This window comes from Cydia pomonella, chromosome 19 (genome assembly GCF_033807575.1).
Source record: "Cydia pomonella isolate Wapato2018A chromosome 19, ilCydPomo1, whole genome shotgun sequence".
Classification (NCBI taxonomy): Eukaryota; Metazoa; Arthropoda; class Insecta; order Lepidoptera; family Tortricidae; genus Cydia; species Cydia pomonella.
This window is the reverse complement of record NC_084721.1, coordinates 1148642-1175164: the sequence shown is the minus strand read 5'-3', so window position 1 is coordinate 1175164 and position 26523 is coordinate 1148642. Positions and strand designations below refer to the sequence as shown.

At 39.5% G+C, this 26523-nt stretch overlaps 1 protein-coding gene across 1 annotated transcript; it reads right to left on the bottom strand.

The window, feature by feature from the left end:
- Positions 1-360: 360 nt before the first annotated feature.
- LOC133528109 (ribosome quality control complex subunit NEMF homolog) lies at positions 361-26191 on the bottom strand. The gene is made up of 18 exons (XM_061865333.1): positions 25975-26191; positions 25570-25741; positions 24858-25060; positions 23777-23913; positions 22627-22802; positions 22164-22358; positions 20531-20713; positions 18888-19081; positions 17379-17574; positions 16362-16540; positions 15483-15654; positions 14534-14675; positions 13759-13898; positions 12298-12367; positions 11090-11295; positions 4395-4553; positions 3858-3979; positions 361-3276 (listed from the first exon to the last, which is right to left on the bottom strand). Exons 1-18 carry the CDS (start codon positions 26028-26030, stop codon positions 3078-3080), a joined length of 2901 nt encoding a protein of 966 aa, XP_061721317.1. The 5' UTR covers positions 26031-26191; the 3' UTR covers positions 361-3077.
- Positions 26192-26523: the final 332 nt, after the last annotated feature.

Genomic DNA, 26523 nt, shown 5'->3' with positions numbered 1-26523 from the left:
CATTATTATATTTTAACTTACCAACAAAAACATCACTATGATCAGTTCCTTATTTTTGTATTGTAATACATATATGAACCGGTAAGTTGATATTGTGTAGACATATCAAACATATGTAAAAACGGTATGTGCTATAGGAAAAAAATACACTCGGACGGTCATATACCAATAACATAAATTGAAACATCAATTAAAATAGAAATAACGAGATTTACATCAAATATCAAAATTGTCTGTAATCTCACTTATAATATTACATAAATAACGTATGTAAAGGGTCATTTGTTTTTGAGTTTATTTCTAGGACACGTAAACCATATTTGCATATCTAATAGCATAATTCTTAGAACTAGATTGTATTACCCCCTTTTTAGTTGAATTACGATAAATATCACGGATATTGTATCACCTTTGCAAGAGTCATAAAATGTCACACTCACACTGTCAATTACAAAAATTAGAAATTGTATGATGAAACTGAAAACACGGTATTAAAAAAAACAAAAATAAATTGGAACATGCTCTTAGCCTCTTACACAGGGTGATTTCTGGGTCGTGATCCAGAACCACTTTTTCTGATTCTGTAAATGATCCACATTATCATATGGTAGTATTTACTTAAAATATAATTAGTGATTTTTCCTTATTTTTAAGTAAAATTAATCTTATACTAAGTAATCATGGTCACCCTATGACTTTTGACATACGCTGTATGGAGAGCGACAAGACGTCACATTGAGTAGGGTGACCAAATTGTATGCAAAAATGTTTTTTTCTACTGGTCATCTGAAAAATAATTATCATTATTGGTGATAATAAATAATTAGCAACATCATTAGGCTCATCTTTTGATTCTGTACGATGTATAGTTCTTTTGCTCCACGACCCCGAAATCACCCTGTATATTAACAAAGTTCTAGGAGTATATAGGGAACGTGCATGAGCTGTAGGGCGCAGCACAGGAGCCCCCTGTTTATTGGCGCGAAGGGTAAATGTCAAGTTTAAGCTTCCAATGTAGCCCACAAGATGGCAGAACCTACAATGCACAATAAAACGTACGAGAATGGTTGATGACAGCACTTGGTTTGTCGCGAAGTGTCAATGTACAGATTATGTTTCCGATTCAGGCCACAAGATGGCAGACCCTCCAACGCGCAAGGTCCCTATAGAGAAGTTGAAGCTGATGAACAGACATAGAAGTTTTTGTGGCAAAATAAAGTGATTGACAAAATCAAATATCGACATGTCTATTATCAATGTTACCTTAGCGTTGTAGATATTTTTAACATTGTATAAAAAGATAGCTACCGCGAAATACACAACACGTTCAATATCTTCTTTGATACACCCATTGGTAGTTTTCTTATTTTTTGACACTGCATTCTACAGTCTACGTTTTTATTTTTAAATACTTAATATATGTAACAAAGAAATTATGGTCGGATTTGTAATTGATCTTGCATTCCTGAAATTTCCCGGTTAATTACAGCAAGTAGAATTTACCTTATATTGGGACCGTGCGAAGTGCATGGTGGGGGTAAGTAAAGTGATCCCAGCGCATAAGGTGGTAAAAATTTGAACAAACTGCGGATAGCGTCTTTAACATTTCGTACAATTATATGGCTCGAAATGAAACTTTGATTTACGATTACTCCTGAAATATTCATTTAAATTGAATGGTGTAAGGGACCATTGTAATCTGTATGAAATGCTTAATATAACTATAGTATTTTATGCATCAGTTGTATAAGAAGGGTCAAAAAAGGCGAGTGGCGTGAGTTACAATGTGAGCCGGAGCCGAAGGCGTAGGCGAACATTGTAAAGGAATACGCCACGAGAATTTTTTGACCTACTTATACAACGTTGCATACAATATTTTTCCTACGAGTCAACAAAAATAAATCTTAATTTAGGTAAACAAATTACAGCAAAAGTATATAGCCAAGACGCGCGAGCATACCTTGTTACGCGCCCGGCCCGCCCCGGGCCGCGGCCGGCCGGTCGGCGACACCTCCTCGTAACTCATGAGGCCCTGGTACTTGCTACTTGCTAAATTAATTTTTTGGACAGTTTTTTCTCAATTTTGGCCACCGTAGCCTACGGAGACTAACAAGCAACGCTAAGCGGTCTTCGTAGTCTATGGGTGTTGCTATATTACGGGTGTCACATGCGTGTTTCTGACTTATGACGTAATTATTTTTACTATGCAACCAAATGAATATTTTGTAAGTTGGCATCAATGCACTTAGTTTAAAACTGTATTCGTTTTGGTTTTGTTAGGTTGGTAGCCATTAATCGCAGTAACATTATAGCTTATAAAAGCACAAGAGCTTTTATGAGGAATAGACAATATAGACTTTTCTTGAAATCTTTTATGAATGCATGCATAAATGACAGATAACAGTAGAGGAGTAGGAAAACGTATTTATTTTGATAATTGTTATTAATGTATCCATGTAAATAGCTTTGCAAATGCCACATATTACGTGATCTTTTTCTAGAAGTTAAGAATGGATATAGTAAGTTATCCTTAAAAGATAGACATTTCACATAGTAGACCTATGAATGAGAAACAACCCCACCATACATTGTGTTGTTATAGCTCAAACGGATTAGGCAGCGTTTTCGATTAAAGCTCCTAGCCAGCGTAATTTTTTCCGACAACATCTTTATATTTCAAACAATTTACACAAAACCTTAACTAGTTATATACTTAAGCCTTCCTCAAGAATCACTCTATTGATAGATGAAAGTCGTATGAAAATCCGTTCAGTAGTTTTTAGTTTTAGAGTAGTAGATGTAGTGAATTGACGTTTTCCCCTAGACTTGCGGACACTAGGTTGCGTGACAGTCGTGCACGCTCCCAATAGTATCTTTTAAATATTAATCTATGACTGACTTGTCGATGTCGTTATTTGTCGATGTTTCATTTTCTCAACCACTCGTTTTTGCCACAAAAACTTCTATGTCTGCTGATGAAATGACAAAAAAACGCGCAAAATTTCGTTAAAACTGGGTTACGTATTGCTTATAAAAGTACTAGGACAACATAACAGTTACGGGCGTGATAATTCTCCCTATTTCTTGTGCTTATGCAGCTGCGGCGCCGAGAGTTTGACCTTCCCGGGGAAGTTCCTGGCGACGTTCTCCTCCTTGACCGCCTTCAGCAGGTCTCGCTCCCGCGGCCAGCACGCCTTGTCGCGCGTGAACACCGCGACGGCGGTCTTGGCCGCTTTGCCCCGCTTGCTGTTGCCCGGGGTCAGCTTCACTTTGAATCTGAAATGTTGAAACGTGTTACACTTCATTTTTAGGGTTCCGTAGCCAAATGGCAAAAAACGGAACCCTCACAGATTCGTCATGTCCGTCTGTCTGTCCGATTATGTCACAGCCACTTTTTTAGCATTAGAAAGAACTTCGCAGAGCGTTCGCCGCCGCTAGGGTGTTCATCTTCACACCTTGGAACTTTAATGGTCGCGCACTGTGCTGTTTAAGAGGAACTTCCTTCCTTAAGAGGAACGCTCCGGTTGTAAAATGAGCTCCCTCCGAGGTTTTCCCGTGCGGCTACACTCTGCGGTATGGATTTATTCAAAAAAAGAGTGTGCGCATCCCTAGCCTATTCTCGAGTCGATAAGTCGATTCTTAAAACCTGTAGACTTAGCGACCCCCATGGCTTTGTCATTTGAAAAAAATCCAAAAAAATTATCGACAAAAAAGTTCTATACAAATATCAAACCTCACAAAATTTCATGACAATCAGTTGATAAATGCGACCTTTAGAGAACAGCCAGACAGAAAACATGTTTGCCCAAGGTCTCGCTCAGTCAATGAATTATAATATATATAAAATAACATCTCACTTGTAGTTGTGCAGGGCGGAGTAGGGCGCCACGACGGGCACGGCGAACAGCAGCTCGTCCTCGGGCAGCGGGCAGCCGGTCAGCTGGTCCAGTATTTCCACATCCGCGCCTTGTTGTTCCGGCTAAACATTCAACAAATATGTTAGGATCATACTACCAAACACCGCGATTAAATGAGATGCGGTAATTAAAGCTTCCGAGACAAAATTCGGGACATGTAAAAAATGTATGACCGACTTTTTTCTAACGATTTTTATTGTTAATGCTCCTTTTTTACGCAAAAGTACTAGTGAACAATAAAGAATAGGTACTGTTTGGAGTGGTATGTTCAGACAATGTTTAATTCTATGCCTAAAATAATGATTATCCCTATGGATAACTTTAAAATTTTGCTCACCGACAAGTCTACCGGTTCCGAACGTTTTGAATATAGGATTGACTTTATAAACCTATAGTTGACTGAGACTCCTATTCTTTACAGACTGTGACCGTACAGTTCAAGTTTTGTAACAACAACTTATAAAAAACATATCAAACCTCAGCATCCGCTTCAGGCTCCTCCGGCTCCTCATCCTCCGCTTCGAGGATTTGCGGAGCGGGCTGGGGTATCTTCGGCCCCTTCGTCTTGCCGGGCTTGCCGCTCTTGGCTGCTGCCTTCTTTTGGCTTTTCTTCGTGTCTTTTAGGGCGTTTGCTGACTGAAGGAAAATAAAGTAAATTAAATTTGCGGAGAAGAGAGAAATTAAAAAAAAAGGATTTCGAAAGTAGGTACATTAGGAAATATTGAATAATATAAATTTCGAATTTGATCGACTCAACCGACCGTTTCACGGCATCCTGGCACGCCAGGGGTTAAGTTGAATGTACAAATTGTGATCGCGACGGTTCGAAAAGTTTGATTATTCTGCGTTGACAATTGTGCGGTCAAGGATTTTATTTCTGTGCCACTTTATACCTATAAAAAGTGCTTTGTCACAGTAACAGTAGATTCTTAAAGCGGGATTTCACCAGTGTGCTGTGTTAAATGTAGTATGTTTAGTTTTATAGTTGCCCAATTTCACAGTAGATGTCGCTGATCTATCGGCTACTTCACGCTATTAAGATTTTTCTACAGCCCCTTATAAGGTAAATTTGGTTTCGGAATAAATGAGTATTAAGTTGTCAAGTGAAGTGTTTCATTACAAAAGGTAGGAAGTGCAGTGCAGTGTAGTGAGTGAACATTGGTCCTTCGGAACCTAGGATAATCGTGAGTACAGTGACAGTGGAAATGTGAAGTGTCAAAGACTTAGTCAATTTTCGCGGTAACACACACTTAGAATATTTCGTGTGAAAAAAGACATAGTGCAATTTCGAGTGAATTTAGGACTTAGAAAAAAACCGTTGAAAAAACACTTAGAATAATTTGTTTAAATTTTGGACTTAGTCGATTTTGTGAATTCTTGGACTTAGCGTAATTTCGGTTGAAAAAACACTTTGAAAAATTGTGTTCAAAAATAAACTTAGAATCAAATAGACTTTGAAATCTGTCATTCACTTAGCAAATTTTAAAACAATAATGGCTAACATAGCATCACAAGAAGAACTTTTTAGTCAGATTAAAAGACTTCTCACTAACCACAAGAAAACTTCGTCAACGCGTTATACAGCAAGTTACTTGAAAATACGGATAGAGTCGCTTGAAGAATAATGGAATAAATTACTTGCTGAACACCGAGAAATTCTTAAGTCTTAAGTAAGCGTTGAAGAGAAAAAGGAACAGAAAGCACTCTATAATGATGTTGAAGATTTATATATGGAGTTCAAGACTAGTTTATTGGAACTGACGGAATCTGTCACAATACAAGAAGGTGCCTCACCTCAAGTGCCTCATGCATCTCAACCTCAAGTTGTCACAAAGAGTAAACTCCCACCGATAAACCTCCCTTCATTTTCCGGTGATTACCAAGAATGGATGCACTTCAAGGATTTGTTTATCTCTATGGTACACAATGAGCCAGGTCTGAGTGACATACACAAGCATCATTATTTGAGGTCAAGCTTGAAGGGTGAAGCAGAACAAGTAGTCCGTCATTTCGAACTCACAGCCGCAAATTATGGGAAGGCTTGGAACGCCTTAGTCTGCCGCTACAGCAATGATAGAGTGATAGCTAATACCATACTGAATCGCCTGCTCAATCAGAAGAAACTCACGTACGAATGCTCTAAAGGCCTCAAGGATCTTCTTGATACTACAAACCAGTGTCTCAGTAGTCTAGCAAATTTGCAGATTGATACAACTACTTGGGATTCGATAATCGTGCATATTGTGGTATCCAAGTTAGATAGTGAAACTCACAAAGCTTGGGAGCAATCGCTTGGTTCATCTATAGAGTTACCCACGTATAAGAAGCTCACATCATACTTAGAGGGACGATTCAGAGCGATGGAAATGGTACAAGCGACACAGAAGAAAGAGACCACATTTCAACCACCAGCTACTGCACCTAAAATAAAGAATGTGAGATCTTTCACCGCTGAAGTTGATACGGAATGCACATATTGTAAGAAAAGTCACTACATCTGCCACTGCACGGAATTTGCACAACTCGACATAGATCAACGCAAAGAATTTGTAAGAAACAACAACTTATGCTTCAATTGCCTTGTCAAAGGACATTCCATACGGAATTGTAGACAAGCCACAACATGTAGAACCTGTAATCGCAAACACCATACGCTTTTACACCACCAGAGTATAACTGCGAATACAGTCACTATGGAGAAACCCACAGAACCTGATGACACACAAACCAAGCAACTCACAAGTCTGAAGGTCTCACAAAGAGGAAAACAAGTGATATTAGCCACAGCACAGATATGCTTGAAAGATAGCAGTGGTTCTCTCGTACAACTCAGAGCCCTTATTGACCAAGGCTCACAAGGAACCTTCATTACGGAGTCTACAGTGCAACTACTGCGACTGAAGTAGACTTTGCAGCCAGCTAATATCACAGGTCTCGAAGATCAAGCGTCATTGCCACGACACGTCGTTAACTTAGATATTTACTCACCGATAGACACTCACTATATAATGCAAGTTAACGCTCACGTACTCTCGAAGATAAATGGTTGGTTACCCTCAAAGGAGTTTGACATCTCACAATGGCCTGCCCTGTCCCAATTGCAACTAGCGGATCCTCACATGCAATCGCCGGGACCTATTGATGTTCTACTGGGCGCCGAGGTCTATGCATTTATGTTGCTAGACGGACTTCACAAATATAACGATGACAAGCTTATAGCACAAAACTCGAAACTCGGATGGTTTGTCTCTGGAGCGTCTAAATCACGAAGTGATCTGCCACCTCACAATATTGTAGCTCACCACGCACTCATCGAGGTAGATCAACTCCTACGCAAATTCTGGGAGACTGAAGAGTACAAGCCACATGAGAAACCGATAACACATCTTGAAAAACAATGTGAAGAGAACTATAAAGAAACCCACTATAGACAAGATGATGGACGATATGTCGTACGATTACCTTTTAAAGATGATCACGAAAATAACTTAGGCGACTCTCGACAGATCGCATTACAGAGACTAATGCACATGGAGAAAAGATTCGCAAACAAGCCTAAATTTCAGAAGGATTATGCGGACTTCATCGATCAATATCAGAAGCTGAATCATCTAGAAGATGTAGACCCACAACATAAGCCAACTCACAAAGTCTATCATCTCCCCCACCACACTGTGATAAGAGAATCCAGCAGCACAACAAAGCTTCGCGTGGTCTTTGATGGAACTGCACAGCCGTCAAATGGCTCATCTCTGAACGACGAGTTACTTATTGGACCATCACTATTACAAGACTTGCGAGATCTCATTGTTCGTTGGCGTACTCACAAGATTTGTCTGCTTGCTGACGTAAAGCAAATGTATCGCCAGATACTCGTCGCTAAAGAAGATGTTGACTATCAGCGCATACTGTGGCGCTCATCTCCACAAGATGAAATCGTCGAGAAACGTTTGTTAACTGTGACATATGGTACGTCATGTGCTCCGTTCCTCGCTATTCGCACATTGAAGCAGCTTGCACAAGACGAAAAAGAGCAATTCCCAGACTTAGTTGAAATTATAAGTAATGACTTTTATATGGATGACTTACTCACTGGTGCGAATGACGTGGAACAAGCAACTAAGTTACAGAGTCGTATCACACAAGCTATGGCAAAAGGGAAATTCGAAATGCACAAATGGGCATCCAACAGTCCTGACGTGTTGAAGAATATTCCTAGTTCGGAAAAAACTAATCAACCAAGTGTCGAGATTAAGCTTGATGATACCATCAAAGCTTTAGGTATCAAATGGAACTCGCATCACGATGTCTTCGAACTTAAGGTAGATATTTCGGAACCCTCAGAACGCTTCACCAAAACGTCAGTACTGTCGGACATAGCTAAATCATATGACCCTTTAGGTTTTTTAGGGCCTGTGATTATCACTGCAAAAATGTTTTTGCAAAAACTTTGGTTGAGTGGTATTGGTTGGACAGATGAACTTCCTCTCGAACTTGCCACAGAGTGGTCAAGCTACAGGGACCAGCTCTGTCATATGCCAATCTTGTATTTAGATCGTTGGGTTCACACACAATTTGACGGCAAGGAAAGAGTGGAAATTCACGGGTTCAGTGATGCCTCTTGTTTAGCTTACGCTGCTGTTGTTTACTTACGAGTTATCACGCCCCACGGAATTCACGTGTCACTTGTCATTGCTAAAACAAAAGTGGCACCAGTAAAACAAGTCTCCGTCCCACGATTGGAACTGTGTGGCGCGGTATTGCTCTCGAAGTTACTCAAAGATGTTCAGCACAGTCTTCGTTTGCCCGAAGAATCTGTATTTGCATGGACTGATTCAATGATTGTCTTAGCGTGGCTTCGAAGAAACCCTAGCACTTGGAAAACGTACGTAGCTAATAGAGTCACTGAGATTGTTAATAATGTAAGTAGTGGCCGGTGGCACCACATAAAATCGGCAGAAAACCCTGCAGACGTTGCGTCGCGTGGCATTCGTCCCGATCTGTTTAAAGACTGCGAGTTGTGGTGGCGCGGACCAACTGTACTTCACCAAAGGAATGATTTTGATAACTGTCGCTCACTTTCTCTCGACATACCAACAACACAACTAGAAGCCAAAGAAAATTCGAAAGGAAATGATAGTAAGATAGTAGCACTTCAAGCTGGTGTATCGAATGAGAGTGATGATCGACTTACATATTTGGCTAGATACTCTACTCTGACAAAATTGATTCGCGTTACAGCATACTTACTGCGATTTGTAAAGCTGTGTAAAGCACACATTGATGTAAAAATTAATCAGATAGTTCCTGAGACTTTTCCTCAGCATCTTACAGTTACCGAATTGAGATATGCCACAAAAGTTTGCATTCGACTCTCTCAGGAGTTTTGGTTTCAGGAAGAGTTACGAATGCTGAGAAAAGGCCAAAGGCTTCCGAAATCTGATGTTTTGACCCCACTTGCCCCGTTTATAGACGAAAATGGCATTATTCGAGTTACTGGTCGCATACGTAATGCAAATGTTAATTTTGATACAAAGTCACCTGTCGTTCTAACCTCGAAATGTCACTTAGCTGTTTTGATTGTGAATGATGCTCATATTCATTGTTTGCACGGAGGTCCTCAACTGACTCTGAATGGAATTCGTTGCAAATACTGGATAATCGGTGCTAAAAATTTAGTTAGGAAAGTTGTTCATAAATGCATCCCTTGTTTCAAACAGTCTGCAACACCGATCAATCAATTGATGGGTCAGTTACCTGCGTGTCGTGTAACGCCAGATAAGCCCTTCCGTAAAAGTGGAGTGGATTTTGCTGGTCCAGTCCAGTTAAAATTGTACCCAGGCAGATGTCAACGTACATGTAAAGCCTACATTGCTTTGTTTGTTTGCACCGTGACCAAGGCCATTCATTTAGAACTTGTGAGTGACTTGTCCACGGCTGCTTTTATTGCCGCCTTTCGTCGTTTCACTTCTAGACGCGGTCATTGTAGTGATCTGTGGAGCGACTGTGGTACCAACTTCATCGGAGCGTCTAAAGAGCTTGACACCATGTTTAGGAATAGGAACTCAGAAGTAGTTGGAGAAATATCTGAGATTTTGGCAAATGACCAAACTACATGGCACTTTATTCCTCCTGGCTCACCACATTTTGGTGGACTCTGGGAAGCTGGCGTGAAGTCGATCAAGTCTCACCTTAAGCGTGTAATCGGACAAACTCTTCTCACGTTCGAAGAGTATTCTACACTGTTGACTCAAGTGGAGTCTTGTGTAAATTCTCGGCCACTAACTCCCATCAGTAATTATATTGATGATGCTTCTCCAATTACACCGGGACATTTTCTTATAGGCGAAGCTCCTATCACTGTTCCGGAAGAAAGTCTCGCCACTGTGCCAGTATCCCGTTTGGATCGGTGGCAATTGCTCCAAAGGATGTTGCAATCGCTTTGGACTCGTTGGAGTTCTGAGTATTTAACAACACTACAAAACCGGTATAAATGGACCGTTACTAATCCTGATCCTGATATTGGAACAGTAGTTTTGGTCAAGGATGAAAAACTCCCTCCCGGAAAGTGGTTGTTAGGTTGTATAATAGATAAGCATCCTGGTAGAGATGGTTTAACACGAGTGGTTACGTTGAAATTAAAGAATGGTACTTTTCGAAGACCCATTGCTAAAATTTGCCCTCTACCTCTGGATCCTTAACTATCTGTTAAGAAGTTTAATGTGTTGTAGTTTTCAAGAATAGCTCTATTTGAGTTTCACTATGTAATTTAACCTTATTATTATTGATTCTTGTTTTCACGTACTGTTTACTTCACTATTCTTGGTTTGTTTTATTTACATGGATCTTTATGAAGGACAAGTCGTCCTTGGGGGCCGATAATGTTAAATGTAGTATGTTTAGTTTTATAGTTGCCCAATTTCACAGTAGATGTCGCTGATCTATCGGCTACTTCACGCTATTAAGATTTTTCTACAGCCCCTTATAAGGTAAATTTGGTTTCGGAATAAATGAGTATTAAGTTGTCAAGTGAAGTGTTTCATTACAAAAGGTAGGAAGTGCAGTGCAGTGTAGTGAGTGAACATGCTGAATATGCGCACTTGTCGAATCTTTTTCTGTGACAAAGCACGAAGTAGCACAGACATCAATCCCGTTGGAACATGTCACTATACCTGGAGTATGCTCATCCTGAGCGCGCGATCCTCCTCATCCTGATCCTTGTATTTCTCCTTAATCTTCTTGAGCTTGCTGCGCTGCCCACGCTTCATGCCCGGCTCCTTCTTTTCCTCCTTTATATCTTCTTTCTTCTGCTGTTCTTTGTGGTTTTTCTTGCCGGTCTTCTTTGGTAGGGACGGGAATGAAAGAGGCTTGTCGTCGCCTGGTAACAAAGGTTCGTTTGGGTCATTTTGTAATGGTTCATTATCGGTTGTCAATATGGAGTCATCAATTTTTTTTATTTAATATCGATTAGGGACACAAACAGCACAATATAAAATTCTTATAGCCTAAGAAAGGTATTTTAACACATTAACCAAAACAGTTTCCACTAGAAGATAATACATACAATTATGCTCTGAGAATAAACATGCGATTAGATATGAAATATAAAGTATAGGTACATAGGTGTAACACAATTAAAAGAAAAGAATAGAGAAGAAATAGGTTCAAAACATATTGCAAATAAATGTACAAATGTGCGTAGACTGTAAGTTCCGAATGATAATAATAGTTTCAGTTGAACGTTAAATAACTTAACCAAATAAAGAAATATTGTTTTATTGTTTGCAATACTAACTGCGTGGTAGATATAAAACTGGTGCTTTTATTACAGATACAAACTGACGGCAATTTAATAATATTTTTTGTTATAAATATTATTAAAACAGCAGGCAGCTGTTAATATAAACTTATTCTTAACATATCTTTTACGACTAAAAGGAATACAAAACAAATTGGATCTAGTCCTGTTTTGCCTGAAAACGTTCACTAAGCGACATGATTTATAATATTACACAATAAAACCTTACTTACCTTACCTTACTGTGGGACTTAGTCAATTTGTGTAATAATGTCCTATAATATTTATTTATTTAAAACCCAATTTTATTAAATTATGTAAATGGCGCTTGAATCTATTCCACATACAAAGCTCTCAGTTATAACCGTAGTTTTACAAATTGTACAATAAACTGGGGTACTGGCTCGACTTCAAATGAATGTGTGATCCGCGTTGGATGTGTTTAGTAATGTAAGATTAATACAACAATCTTACGCCATTTGTATTTGTACTTCTCCGTTCTGTACTCACGATTAATAAACAGGGTGTTTATAAACACTACACCTATAAACCTGTTAAAGTGGAAATTGGTCAAATACTCACTGTTGTTTGATACTTCTGATATCGTCCGTGTTTTCGACTGCATTATAACTTCTCCCGTTCCGTGGTCGACCTGAGATAATGGTTTTATTGTATTTATTTAAATTAAATCTTGTACATCATTGTTGAAGCAATTAAGTTTTTTTTATTTATCAAAGATGGCCATTACCGCCTGCATTTAAATACAAATACGTTTATTTCATTACTTTCTACAGCAGCTCCTAGGGATAAAGGTTAGGTATAGGGAATGCAATCCCGCACGAGGAATTTAATCCCGGTATTCGGCGGGACTGACAGTTCTTAGTCCCGCGGGATCCCGGTATTTGCGGGATCCCGCAAGACAATGTAAGATTTTACGAATTAAGTACAGTGTAACATTAAAAACAACGTTTTTTACTGAAATTAAACAAAATTTAATCAAATTATTTATTAAACTTCTTAAAGAACCAACATTAAGCATTATAACAAACGAAAATTTAAACAAATTACACATTACAATAAAATAAGTCAGACTCAGACAATTCAGACATTATTTTGGAAATAACTACGCAAAAAAGTTAAAGTATTAATTGTGTCATCAGCCAAACGGCTTCTGACCTTGCCGATTAGGTAGCCAGCAGCAGAAAAAGCTCTTTCGGCTTCTACGCTGGTCGGAACAATAGACATTAACGAGTCATAGGCAAAATAATTCATCTCCTTCCGTATCAAAACCTCAAGATTACTATTACCAGATCTAGGCTGAGGTGTTCCTGGAGTTTTCAAACGTGTCAGGGTCAGTTCGAGTTCATCCTGAAGCGATATTGGTGCTGCTGATTCCCCCGCACCGCACCGCTCTACGCTTCTACCGGCGTTAAGAAATTATACTAGTTGGCGCGTGCCCGCGCAACGAGTAACACGTATGAACTATGTCGCTCCTCAATCCCGCAAATCCCGCGGGATCCCGCTAAATTTGCGAACGAGATTAGTCCCGCATATTGGATGCGGGATCCCGGTATTTCGGGATCCCGGTATCCCGGTATTGCATTCCCTAGTTAGGTAGGTAAGAGTCCATCTTAGGTATAAAGTGTAGGTAAGTATTTATCTCAACAATGTGCAACAATTTTATTGTGTAAGTACTGAAAAAAGTACAGCTTGCTGGATTTAAACCCGCCCTTGGCCAGCTAATTGAAGCGGTATCAGGATTATTTAACGAATTATTCAAATTTTTTTTTTTATACTACGTCAGTGGCAAACAAGCATACGGCCTGCCTGATGGTAAGCAGTCTCCGTAGCCTATGTACACCTGCAACTCCAGAGGAGTACACAAAAAGATAAAATAAAAATTGACATAAAAAGAGAAGTAAATATAGTTTTTTACGGGGTAGTTAACACTGGAACAGGATAATAAATGGATTAATAAATTTCATTACTTTACGCGCACTGATTAAATTTTCATCCTGTATGCTTTCTACTTTTTTTATTTACCTTGATATGCGTGTCAGGGAAGGTTTCATCATCACTTTCGCTATCCTCTTCTATGTCGTCCAAGGCGGGCTTATCGCTTGGCGGCTCTTTCTCACAGCTCTCCTCTTTCTCTTGCGATTTGTCGTCTTCATCTGATCCGTCTACAATAAAAATATTGTTTAGTATAATGATTTGGTTTGATCACTACTTTTGTCTATGAAAATATTTAATAAAATGTCTTCTGACACTGCGTTTCCTTGAAGATGATTTTAAACCTATTACGGTCGTACATTTTATTTGTATTTTTTATTTTATTATTCAATTTAGTTACACAGTATTACTACCAAAGTCCTGCGAACTACAAACCATTTATAGAAATAGAAAGAAATAATAACAAAATACAAGAAGATACGAGAAAACATTTAAACATTGGATTTGGACGACGACGTAACAGTGTGGCCCCGTAGCGTACAAAATAAGGGTACCAAGCCGATTTCTTAATGTGGCAACACTATCCAGTAGCTGCAGTGTTACCGTATTAGGAGATCGGTTACCTATCCTTATTTTCTTGGATAACAATTGAACTGAGTGACTGGTTCCCTGTCGGTCACTGGCGCCATTATGTTACTAGCTTTAGATGATCTCAGGGATCAGGTAATGCGTTCATGTCATGTTTACAATGAGTAAGCATCCCACCGACTGCGCCAATAAAAATTAAAGTTACTTTAAATTCAATTCAATAGTTTATTTCCGAAAATAATGCCATATAATAATTTACTGATGAACTGAATGTTACCATCTTCGGAGACTGCAATCTCCTCGTCCCCCTCGTCCGCCGCCACTGCCGTGTTCGCGTCCGACGCGACGGACGAGGCGTCGTCCTCGGCCACCGTCGACTTGCGCTCGCCCCTGTGCCGCTCTATGCAACTGTCTTCTAACTGTGTATTCAAAGTACGTTAAGTTTTTGAGCTCCCGCGATATCTCGACGCAGTTAGATGCATCTACCGTGACTAGCCGTGAATCATTCAAAACTCTTAATATGTTGATTTTCAAATAATAGGGAGTATGACTGCAATGCTCTGCCGCCAGAGTGCAGCACTAGCACCTTTCATAAACCATAGAGTAACTTATACATACTGTGCCTTAAACTGTTTGTTCGCAAGTTTTTACAGATAATAAAATAGGATATTGATGCATCAAGGCGGTTTGTTTACAAAGAGCCTACCGGGAAACGAGAAAATCGAAATTTAGTTATCTGCCTCTTCATCGCTCGAATAGAGTGATAGAGAGGTTAGATAACGATATTTCGATTTTCCTGCTTCACGGTAGACCCTCAGATTGTGATGGATTGTGGTAGTGGCGCCCCCTACGCAGAGCAGCACCGTGCGTAATATTCCCTATTTGACTACCGGAGGAAAATTATGCTGCACATTTTTTAGGCTAAATATACAAGGTGGCCAAAAATATGTGCATTCCCGTTGCCAGGGAGGTTTTGGGATTATACTGAGCAACTTTTACTATCGGACCAACCCCAAAATCGCAAAAAAAAATTCACCCTACCAAAAAAAAAAAAAAAAATATTATTTATTTATTATTTTTTAGAAAATGGACCAGCTAAAATGTATGAAATAGCCAGAAATTTTTTTCGCGGTTGGTCCCATAGTAAAACTTACTAAGTATAAGCCCAAAGCCTCCCTGGCAACGGGAATGCACATATTTTTTGGCCACCGTGTATAGAACCTCACCCTAAACAGGAAGCTGAAGCCGAGCTGCAGATGCTGGGGCAGCAGGTAGTTCTTCTTGCCGCGGATCATGAAGGAGCCGGTGGTGAGGTACTCGCCGGTGGGCGCGGACTTGGACACCTGCTGCGCGTGCACCCACCACGCGCTTGTGAGGACTTTTGCTTCCCACGCCACACTGTTGACAACAACATTTTTTGGGGATGAAATAGGGACCTGGCCTGGCTTTTTTGTTAGTCTTCAGGGCAACAGCTGACGATCTTTCCACCTGCTGACGATATTCGTTATTTACGATAACATATAAACCATTATCTGAAAATGTTTCAATTGGAATAAGATGACAAAAAAATGTTATTTTACATGTTCATGTGACCAGCTGACGGTCTTTCCACCGCGATACAAGCTGTAATTTAAAAAAAATTCACAATAGCATCTATAAATCTCAATCTCTTTACTTAGCCTTAAGGTTGACTGGTAGAGAATGGCTCGTGGCATTAAGTCAGCCTTTTGTACTATAAGATTGTTTTTCTTTTGTGTAATAAAGATTAAATAAATAAATATAATGTCATCTGACCGTTCGTCAACCTACCAACAGAGTACGAGCTGACGTCCACGAGAGCTCATTATTACACATCGCCCTTGATAACTTTACGAGTTATCGCCCGGATTTCTATTGGTCATGGAAATCTGTTTCTGGCTCAAGAGCTGTAACCTCGAAATCAGACTAAGAAAATAATCTATTCCATAATGCTTTACCCTAAGAAAGAGGTCTTCACGAAATCATCTTCGCTACATATAGATTTTACGTCGACACATCGTTAGCGCGACGCAGACTTCGCCTCTACCCTTACAGCGCCATCTACCGACCAATTGAGTTAACTATACCTGTAAGCTACAGCAGCCTGGCCCGCTTCGCCCAGTGTCTTCGGCGGCACGGGCCCGCCTGGGTTCTTGATGATGATGGAGGAGGCCCCGGACACGTCGGCGTGCACGTACACGTCGCCGGAGCGCATGTAGCGCTTGACGAGGAGCTCGTTCTGCTGCTGGTCGCGCCCGCCGATCACCTGAATAATTCATTTAAGTAATGATGTAATTCAAGAAGGACTTCCGAGTCAAATAATGCGTTATTTGCGTGATAACTGATGAGAGAGAGAGAGAGAGAGAGAGAGAGAGAGAGAGAGAGAGAGAGAGAGAGAAGCTGAAGTTCAGCCAAATATAGTGAAGTACTTAGAGAAACATCTTTCCCAACTGTGCTAAATTTGACAGTTTCCAGCAGTAAACAAACATTCAAATATTGTGTGAGGTGATTGTTACCAGCTTACCAAATAGTTATCCGACGATAAGAACTAGAAGCCCTTCTCAAACCAGTACGTCCTCCTTGCCTTGCTGATGCAACTGATGGTCTGAACCTCTTCCACGATCTGTTTGGTCTCTGTCAACTCACCAAGTAATTATCCGAGGATATGAACCAGAAGAACTTCTTGAAGCAGTACGTCCTCCTGGCCTTGCTGATGGAACTGATGGTCTGAGTCTCTTCCACGATCTGTTTGGTCTTTGTCAACTCACCAAGTAGTTATCCGGCGATATGGACTAAAAGAACTTCTTATACTATTACGTCCTCCTTGCCTTGCTGATGGAACTGATGGTCTGAGCCTCTTCCAAAATCTGTTTGGTCGCTGTCAACCCACCAAGTAGTTATCTGACGTTATGAACCAGAAGAACTTCTCAAGACAGAATGTCCTCCTAGCTTTGCTAGAGCTCCAAGCTCGCTTGAGCCTCTTTCAAGGTCTGGCTGGTTTTTGTCAATTCACCAAGTAGTTATCCGAGGATATAACGCCTTGCTGATATGACTGATGTTCTGATGAGGTACCCTGAAGGTCTGTTTGGTCGTTCTCAACTCACCAAGTAATTATCCGAGGATATAAACCAGAAGAACTTCTCAAACCAGTACGTCTTTCTGGCTTTACTGATGGAGCTAATGGTCTGCGCTTCTTTCAAGGTTTGTTTGGTCTTCCGCTCGGCACTCTTGAGCGCCTTGTCTGCTGACTCCAGGGTCTTCTGTTGTTTCTTTGCTGCATTACGTTTCATGTCGTAGTACCTGGTAAATGATTTCTTCAAATTAATCTTCGATAAATTCATTAGTAGTAGAATGTTAAACTAAATATCCCAGGGATTGAATTTCAACATACCTCCATATCCTTCCTCTACAAGGTTTAGGCTATGTCATAGAACAAATAATAGTACTACATACAGAAGGTTCACTGTATAACAAAACCCCTGTTTAGGTATACCGAACGTGCCTAAACGTCGCTGATTGGACCGAGGTCTTTCGAAAGGCGTGGTATGGGCGTGGCTACTGCTAGGGTTGACGCCGTCCAAAGCGAGTACCGTCATCTATTATTATGTTATGTTTAACCTACTCGTTAAATTTTGAAATTTCCAGCAGTAATAAGTATTCGCAATACTGCCGACTGCATTACTGCCGCAATATCAAAATCGATGTGAAGCATTATTGCAGAAAATGTAAAATACATAGGTCATTTACCTACAAAATCTATCAAATTTGGCTATATGAAACGTATCAAAAATTATCCGTTCCGTAGCGGTGCGGGGTAACCAATGCTAGACACCAAAATTGGTGCGGGCCGCATGTACATGTAGTGGCACGGCGAAATCGCGGAGTGAGCCACGCCTGGCTATGTGTGTCTGTCAGGTCAGTATCAACTGTTAACGAAGCTGCTTTATTTATTTAGATAGGTAGACAGAATACTTACTTCCTAGCATTAGCGAAGACAGTCAACGACAGGTCGATGTCGACACACATAGGCGGCACCTCATCCTCATACGGGTCAGAGAGGGACAGCGTTATGTGGTTGGTGTTGAGATGTGTTTGATGACTTACTTCCTGGCGTTAGCGATGGCAGTCAACGACAGGTCGATGTCAACACACATAGGCGGCACCTCATCCTCATATGGGTCAGGGGGACAGCGTTATGTGTTTGGTGTTGAGATGTGTTTGATGACTTACTTCCTGGCGTTAGCGAAGGCAGTCAATGACAGGTCGATGTCAACACACATAGGCGGCACCTCATCCTCATACGGGTCAGAGAGGGACAGCGTTATGTGGTTGGTGTTGAGATGTGTTTGATGACTTACTTCCTGGCGTTAGCGAAGGCAGTCAATGACAGGTCGATGTCAACACACATAGGCGGCACCTCATCCTCATACGGGTCAGAGAGGGACAGCGTTATGTGGTTGGTTTGAGATGTGTTTGATGACTTACTTCCTGGCGTTAGCGAAGGCAGTCAACGACAGGTCGATGTCAACACACATAGGCGGCACCTCATCGTCATACGGGTCAGAGAGGGACAGCGTTATGTGGTTGGTGTTGAGATGTGTTTGATGACTTACTTCCTGGCGTTAGCGAAGGCAGTCAACGACAGGTCGATGTCAACACACATAGGCGGCACCTCATCCTCATACGGGTCAGAGAGGGACAGCGTTATGTGGTTCGTGTTCAGTTTCAAATGTTTTATGCAGGAGGCGACCGGGTCGTCGTTCTCCTGGGCCGTTTTTACGAGGAGCGTTATGTCGTCCCAGGACATCTGTTGGTAGATCACAACTGTGATGATTAATGATAGGGAATCGCAGGTCGGGGATTAGAAAAAAAAGTTTCCAAATTTTTCGAAAAAATTGGAATGCGTTGTTGACATCGCGATATATGGTTCAAGAGACCTTTAAATACTAAAATAAAGGAAGCTAAGCACAAAGTGCTTAGTGTCCTTACTATAACATCAACACTAATTTCTCTAGGCCATCGGTGGACCTTAAACATTCGTACGGTCACGTCTAAAAACATATATACGGACGATAAAGCGCCAAAAATTTATACACTTTAATATATGGGCAATAAGGTCGTGTATACATATTTTTGGCAGTTTGTTCGTATCGATATTTTCAGACGTGACTGTAATTAGAGCTACAGAGTAGTCACAAAAAAAAAGGTCGCCATTTTGAACTCTTAGAAGTTCGCGTTCTTAAACTTATGGTCCGTTTTTAAGGTAAGCGTTTCTGACGTGTCTTTTTATTGAAAAACCCTTTTGAAAAATTTGGTCACGACAAATATGTAACAATGATAAATCATATACGATCATTTAAATTATTTTGCTTTCATAAGTAATCATCACTGATTTTTAAAAAGCGTTTTGTCTAAAAAGACATGTCAAGATTGTTTGCCCTTTGTTCTAATACTAAAAAAACGAACTATAGTTTTATAAGTTAACAGGTATTTAGAAACGCATGATTTTTAACCGAGTATCTAAATTTTTTACAAGCTCTTATTTACAATGATAAAAAGATAAAGATAAAAAATATTTATTGCCCCAACTACCAAAGATACAAAATAAAAAATAACATACAACGTGAGATAAAACAAAATACACTTAACTGCCCAAAATAATTTATCCAAAAAAATCACAAACAATTTAGCTCTTAAATTTTTAACTATCTGGTTTTTTGGTATAGGCAATGGGTACCTGTCTCAGCTTTATTGCTAGATATATACCCAGCGCTGATTTTCAGACGGGTCCCTTTTTGACAATACTTGCAATATAACGATATAATTATGTTTGTACGGGTCAAATCTTGCTAGTTAAATTTGACCCACTTCCTGGTTTCCGATGAAGCTGAAAATATGCATATACATATGTATGTCAGGTGACAATACAATATTATGGTACCATCGAGCTGATCTGATGATGGAGACAGGTGGCCATAGGAACTCTGTGATAAAACAACGCAACCTAATTATGTTTGGGGTTTTTAAAATCGTCTCGATGAGTATTATAGTTACTTGTGGAAAGAAAAGTACAGTCAGCGATAAATGCTTGTACCAAAAATGATTTTTTTACCATAAAACGCATTTTTTTAATACTACTTCGGTGGCAAACAAGCATACGGCCCGCCTGATGGTAAACGGTCACCGTAGCCTATTGACGCCTGCAACTCCAGAGGTGTTACATGTTGGTGTTGGTGTTTTAGTTTCCAATTCTCACCTGGTTGGCGATGGCAGCTTGTATAGCGAGCCTTGCTTGTTCGACCAGCGGCTCGTTTCTTGAAATCAGTTCAGCAGCTTGCCGGTCCGTGACTTGAAGTTCTTCCAGCTCGTTCACTCGCTTCTCGTGGTCTTTGCGCACGTTCTGGAGCTTCTTCATGGCTTCTCGCTCTACTTGAATAGTCTGGAAGGAGATAGGTGTATTAGGGAGGTTTTCAAATATATTTCTTTGTTGTCTAGTTCTTTAGGCTTGTGTTATGGTTAGATAACGATATTCAAGAGGCAGGATCTAGCATTAGCCAAAGAGAATTGATTGTTATAGAGAGTCTAAGAAAAAACGTACCCCTTATATTGACGTCCAAAACAGATGGCGCTGTACTCCGCCATATGTTTTGCGGTCACTGAATTATCAAACGTAAACTTTGACAGTCAGAGTTACCGCAAAATATTGTATGGAGCTGTACAGCGCCATTTCGTTTACCTGTCAAATTCGATGCACGAAATTGTCTCAGATTTTACACATCTTACTCAATCAATGTATCTTTGCATTGGCAATGGTAACACTAACACAAGGATTTTAGGGCAATAGGGAGTATTACTGAACTATTCTGCTGCCAGAGTGCAGCACTAGCACCTTTCATAAACCATAGAGTAACTTATGCATACTGTGCCTTAAACTGTTTTTTGACATGTTTTTACAAATAATAAAATGTGACATTGATGCGTCAAGGCGGTTTGTTTACAGAGGGCCTACCGGGAAACGTGAAAATCGAAATTTAGCTATCCACCTCTTCATCGCTCGAATATGCAAGAGTGATAGAGAGGTTAGATAAGGGTTTCCTATTGCACGGGAGTAAGCAAGACAGCAAATTATGAATTTTTACTACTTTACAAAACGTCCGCAAAAACCGTTCCGTTACATTATTATGCTTAGTTCGTGTCGGTGTACTGTACTAAAAGAGTGAACTAGTACATTTGTAAGATTGTACTAGTTGGGAGCGATCTTTTCAGTGAACGAGAACGCACAACTCTACAAGATGACTCCCATCAGACATATCATAAACCCTCTATGATGCCTTCAAAATCCGTAAATAATTGCCAACATTACGATAAACTGTTTTGTTACAACAAAATTCTTATCTGTGATGATGTTGTAATTGCTTCAGGCGTAAACCGTTGTCCTAGTACATATATTGAAATGGATATTTACCTATCCCTGCTCCGGGTAGTTTCCTTCTGTTTTATGTTATTCTGCCAATCTTCCAATGAATAGATTTAAGAAATACATTAAAAGTAAATTAATTTGTAAATCTTATTATAGCATCAAAGATTATATTAATGACAAAACTGCTTGGGACTGAGTTAACATCTGATTTTTATTCTTATATTGTTTTTTTTTTTTATTATTCTTCGGGTTGCCTTTTATTCCCTTGTTTATATGTAATTTTTGACATTGATTAATTGTTACCAATTGTTATTATTTATTTCTTATTTAAAATCCAATGAATGTTTGTTATATATAGATATATTTTATTTTTTGTATACTGACTTGTCAAAAGTGCTTATTTTTAAGCCTACTTGAATAAACGATTTTTGAAGAAGTTGAAGCTGGTATAAGATAAGGGAGTATTTACCTTTAAGTCAATCTTCTGTCCCTCCAGTGCCGAGAAGAACTCATCGACAGCTCTGTCAAACGTGTCATACTCTGCATAGGGCTGTGCTTTGTGCTGCGCGTATAGCATCGGGTGGAACTCGACGTTGGTGAGGAAAAAGGCATCCTCGCCTGCTTGGGGCTGGGGACGTTCCTCTTTCTTCTGAGTGATGTAGCCCTGGTACAAATAAAACAAGATTCTTAAATATTACAATTAGTAAAATTATATTGTTCACCTTCTTGAATGTCTTACCACGCTTCGATCAAGATTGCAGTCTCTGGAGGTTTGGATGGTCAGGTAGGCCTGGTGTGTGAGATTAACCAGCAGGAAAGTTTTGGCTATGACGATGAAAACATTTATGCTTCACGCGCTTTAGTTATATTTGTATAGGGGCAGCATTAAGATGTTAGACAAATTCCAGTTATGACACAGAAAATTAGGCTACCTTTGCAACTTCGCGTCTCGCGGTCTCCATTAACGCCTCAGCCTTCTTCACGGCTTCTAGCAGCTTATCCAAATCCCGTTCTACGGAGAAACCCTTCCCAGGTTCCGTGCTGATCTTCATGTTGCCCGTGAGGCCAGACTCCAGGAGAACGTGGTCTATTATTGCTGGACCATATTCTGTGGTAATAAAATTTCGTTATGTTATTTTAATGTTGTAAGTTTTAAAGGGTCTTCCACTAATTATGTCACAGGAATTTCTAGATTTTTTACCCCTCCTTGTCACAGTGGGTCACATTTGGTAAAGCCCTCCCCCCTGGCGTGACGTCACATTTTTGGCAATTTTATTTTCAACGAAATCGGCAAATTGAATTAGATATTAATAATATTTTATCAAAATATTTTGATAAAAGAAATAATAGTAATTTTATAACCCAAAACTGATTAGTAAAGAATATTAAATGAATAAAAACGATTATCGTTCCAAAAACTTGTTATTTAACAATAAAATTTAACTGTACAATGATTAAAAAAAAAATAGTTTTCGGTTATTGATGAAGTTAAAGTGACGTCACAAAGTTTGTGACTCCCCCTCCCCCTTGTCACAATATGTAACATTTTCTTGACCCCCTCCCTCCTCCTAAACATGTGATGTAATTAATGGATGACCCCTAAAGATAAGAGGTACTCAATTCCTGGAAAGACCATAACCAAAGGTGTTTAATGCAAATCAAGTATAGCAGTTAGTTTCATGCCTGGGCTACACTAACGGGAGAAACGCCGTTGATTATCGTCATACTCCTAGTGTGACCGTATGAAAAGTGTCCATGTAATTTACTATTGGTTTTGAACTATAATTTCTTCAACTATACTTTCAACTATTTTTTTTTCCCGGTTCTATTTGGGGCCGGCATCGTATTGGCAAGGGCGTAGCCAGCCAGTGAAGATGTCTAAATACAAATAGCTCGTAAAACGAATGTAATTACTAAATAGATAAAAGATTCATCAGACGTGTTTGATATGAATCCATCGTCCATGCTAACTGACAATTCGTCAACCTTATTGTAATGATTATATAAGGTTCACCATTTCGGTCACCAAGGTCAGTTAACAGAGTTGATCATTTCGCACCCTATTACATTATATCAACTTACCCAGATTAGGGTTGAGTATTTTCTTGAGATTGTCTCCAGGTTTACTGTTCGCTAATATTTTCTTCAAGCCCTCTGCATCTGGAGGATCAAAGTTCGACTTTGCTCTATCTAGGGGATATTTTTCTTTCACTGCAAATCTGTAAGTATAAGTAAAACAGACAACATATTGACAAAATTAGTTACAAGATTCACAAAATATTGTTGTTTATTGTTTATTGTTTACTAAGAAAAAATATTATTATTTTAAAAATTAAAATCCAATATCAATGTCAAACAGGCATGTGCACATACACAGAACTAATAGGGCAAGATGTTTGACCCCAAAAAATATAATGTCATATTTGTAAGCAGACTGAGTTTTTAGGGTTCTGTACCCAAAGGGTCAAACGGGACCCTATAACTGAGACACAATATCTATCCGTCCGTCCGTCCATCCATCTGTCCGTCTGTCACCAGGCTGTATCTCATGAATCGTAATAGTTTGCTAGTTGAAATTTCTACAGATTATGTATTTCTGTCGCCGCTATAACAACTTGTCTTGTTCCTCGCGTTGTCCCGGCATTTTGCCACGGCTCATGGGAGCCTGGGGTCCGCTTGACAACTAATCCCAAGATGTGGCGTAGGCACTAGTTTTTACGAAAGCGACTGCCATCTGACCTTCCAACCCAGAGGATAAACTAGGCCTTGTTGGGATTAGTCCGGTTTCCTCACGATGTTTTCCTTCACCGAAAAGCGACTGGTAAATATCAAATGATATTTCGTACATAAGTTCCGAAAAACTCATTGGTACGAGCCGGGGTTTGAACCCGCGACCTCCGGATTGCAAGTCGTACGCTCTTACCGCTAGGCCACCAGCGCTTTTTATGCCAGCGCTATAACAACAAATACTAGAAACAGAATAAAATAAATATTTAAGGGGCCTCATATAAAAAAAAAGTATATCTAGAAAATGGTACCATGCGCGAGTCCGACTCACACTAGGTCGATTTTTTGAAATATCATTTATGCCTTATTGTTGACAAGATGGCACAGAAGTATCATGCTACATAAAGTTGCATTACTTAAATAATGTTCTATTAACCTGATTTTATCACCCTCTACATGTGGCCGCAGCACATTGAGTATCGTCCACTCATAGTCTGTAAGCACTATGTTTCCCCGGTCATACAGCTCCAGAATTACATGGTACGCTGCTTCCCCGCTCCCGAACTGCAGGTCTATGATACGGTCAATGCCGAGCTGTGTGAGCTTCTCTAGACGCTTGTTCTTGAGATGTTTGCGGAGCTGGAAAATAATTTAAAGTTATTACAAATCTAAACTAAAGATGAAATTTAGTTTAGTTGTGAATGTTGAAACCAAAAGAGTACCAACAATATTAACCATAAAGGTAACCTTATTGCTTATTAAGTTATTACTGAGTTAAGTTTATTCTCTTCTTTGTATATTTCATTTACACAAAACATTGGAAAGAAAGGTAAGTTCAGTAGTTATGATTATGAATGTCTGGATTAAAGATATGAGACTTTTGGTTATGTATATGTATATTATTTATAATAAACTTCTTTCACCAAGATGAAAAGGTAAGGTAAGGATAAGATGTCCTCAATAAGGCTGATGGTTTGTACTCAATAATGGTTTAATCATATTATCAATCTATATGTAAGAGCTCCTAGGTATTTCACTGGGTATTGAATCAATCAGTTAAAAAAAATATTTTATCCCATTAGTTCACAATATTAAAAAGTACATTGTATTTTAATTGTATGCAGCAGTCATAGAATAAAATCACTTACCTTCATAGTAAACCCTGAAGGTGCTACATTCTTTGGCCATTCAAACTGTGTTGTGTGGAACCTAGTTGCCGTCTCCAGCAGCAGCACTGACTTCTCCTCGGAGCGCTGCAGGCGGATCAGGTACGACTTATTGTCTATGTCATACACCTGGTTCACTCGCATGCCCACCAGCCTTGACAAAAAAGCGTAGTCAATAACAAAATTCAGACATAACTTTTATTTCTTTTCAAAGCAATTTAATGCATGTAAGTAAAATTAAAATGAAGAAATAATAGCGTAAAAGGGTAAATATGATAACTACTGAATAATACTCGTGATAACAGTTAAAAATAACATATAAATTGCAGCAGAACAATGTTTTATTGCTAGGGTAAACTATGTTATGGTAAGAGGAAGATAACTTACTTCTGTAGCTCGGTGACCATGCATATTATATCGTAGGTATTAAAACGAGTCTTCATTTTGAAGAAAAATTTTTTTCTATATCACTTATTTAACAAAATCTTACTTTTTTTGTAAAATTTTCGACACAACACGTACACCATCAACGCATGCAGTTGTCACTTTGTCAGCTGTCAATTGAATTGAAGTTGACGTTTTTGAGGCGTTTTTAATTTGTTAACTAATATGTCCGTCCACATTGGTCCACATATTAGCGCGAACTTCGAATATATCCTCATGTTGCAAAATATTCAGACATTCTTCCCCAAATTCTTCCCACTTTACTCTGATAGCACAACAAAAATAATAGTACTACGGTACAGCAGAAATTTTGACAGCGATTCAGGGACGAATTATGCTGTCCCTTTCTAATGTATGGCACTATCCCTTCGGCCATTTTGGGTTGTCAAAATTCAAGTCCTTATCTTATCTGTGCTCGTGCACGTATAGGGACGTCAAGTTGTGCCAACCCTAATAATCGCTCGGAGCAATGCTGAGCCGAACGGAGCCGAG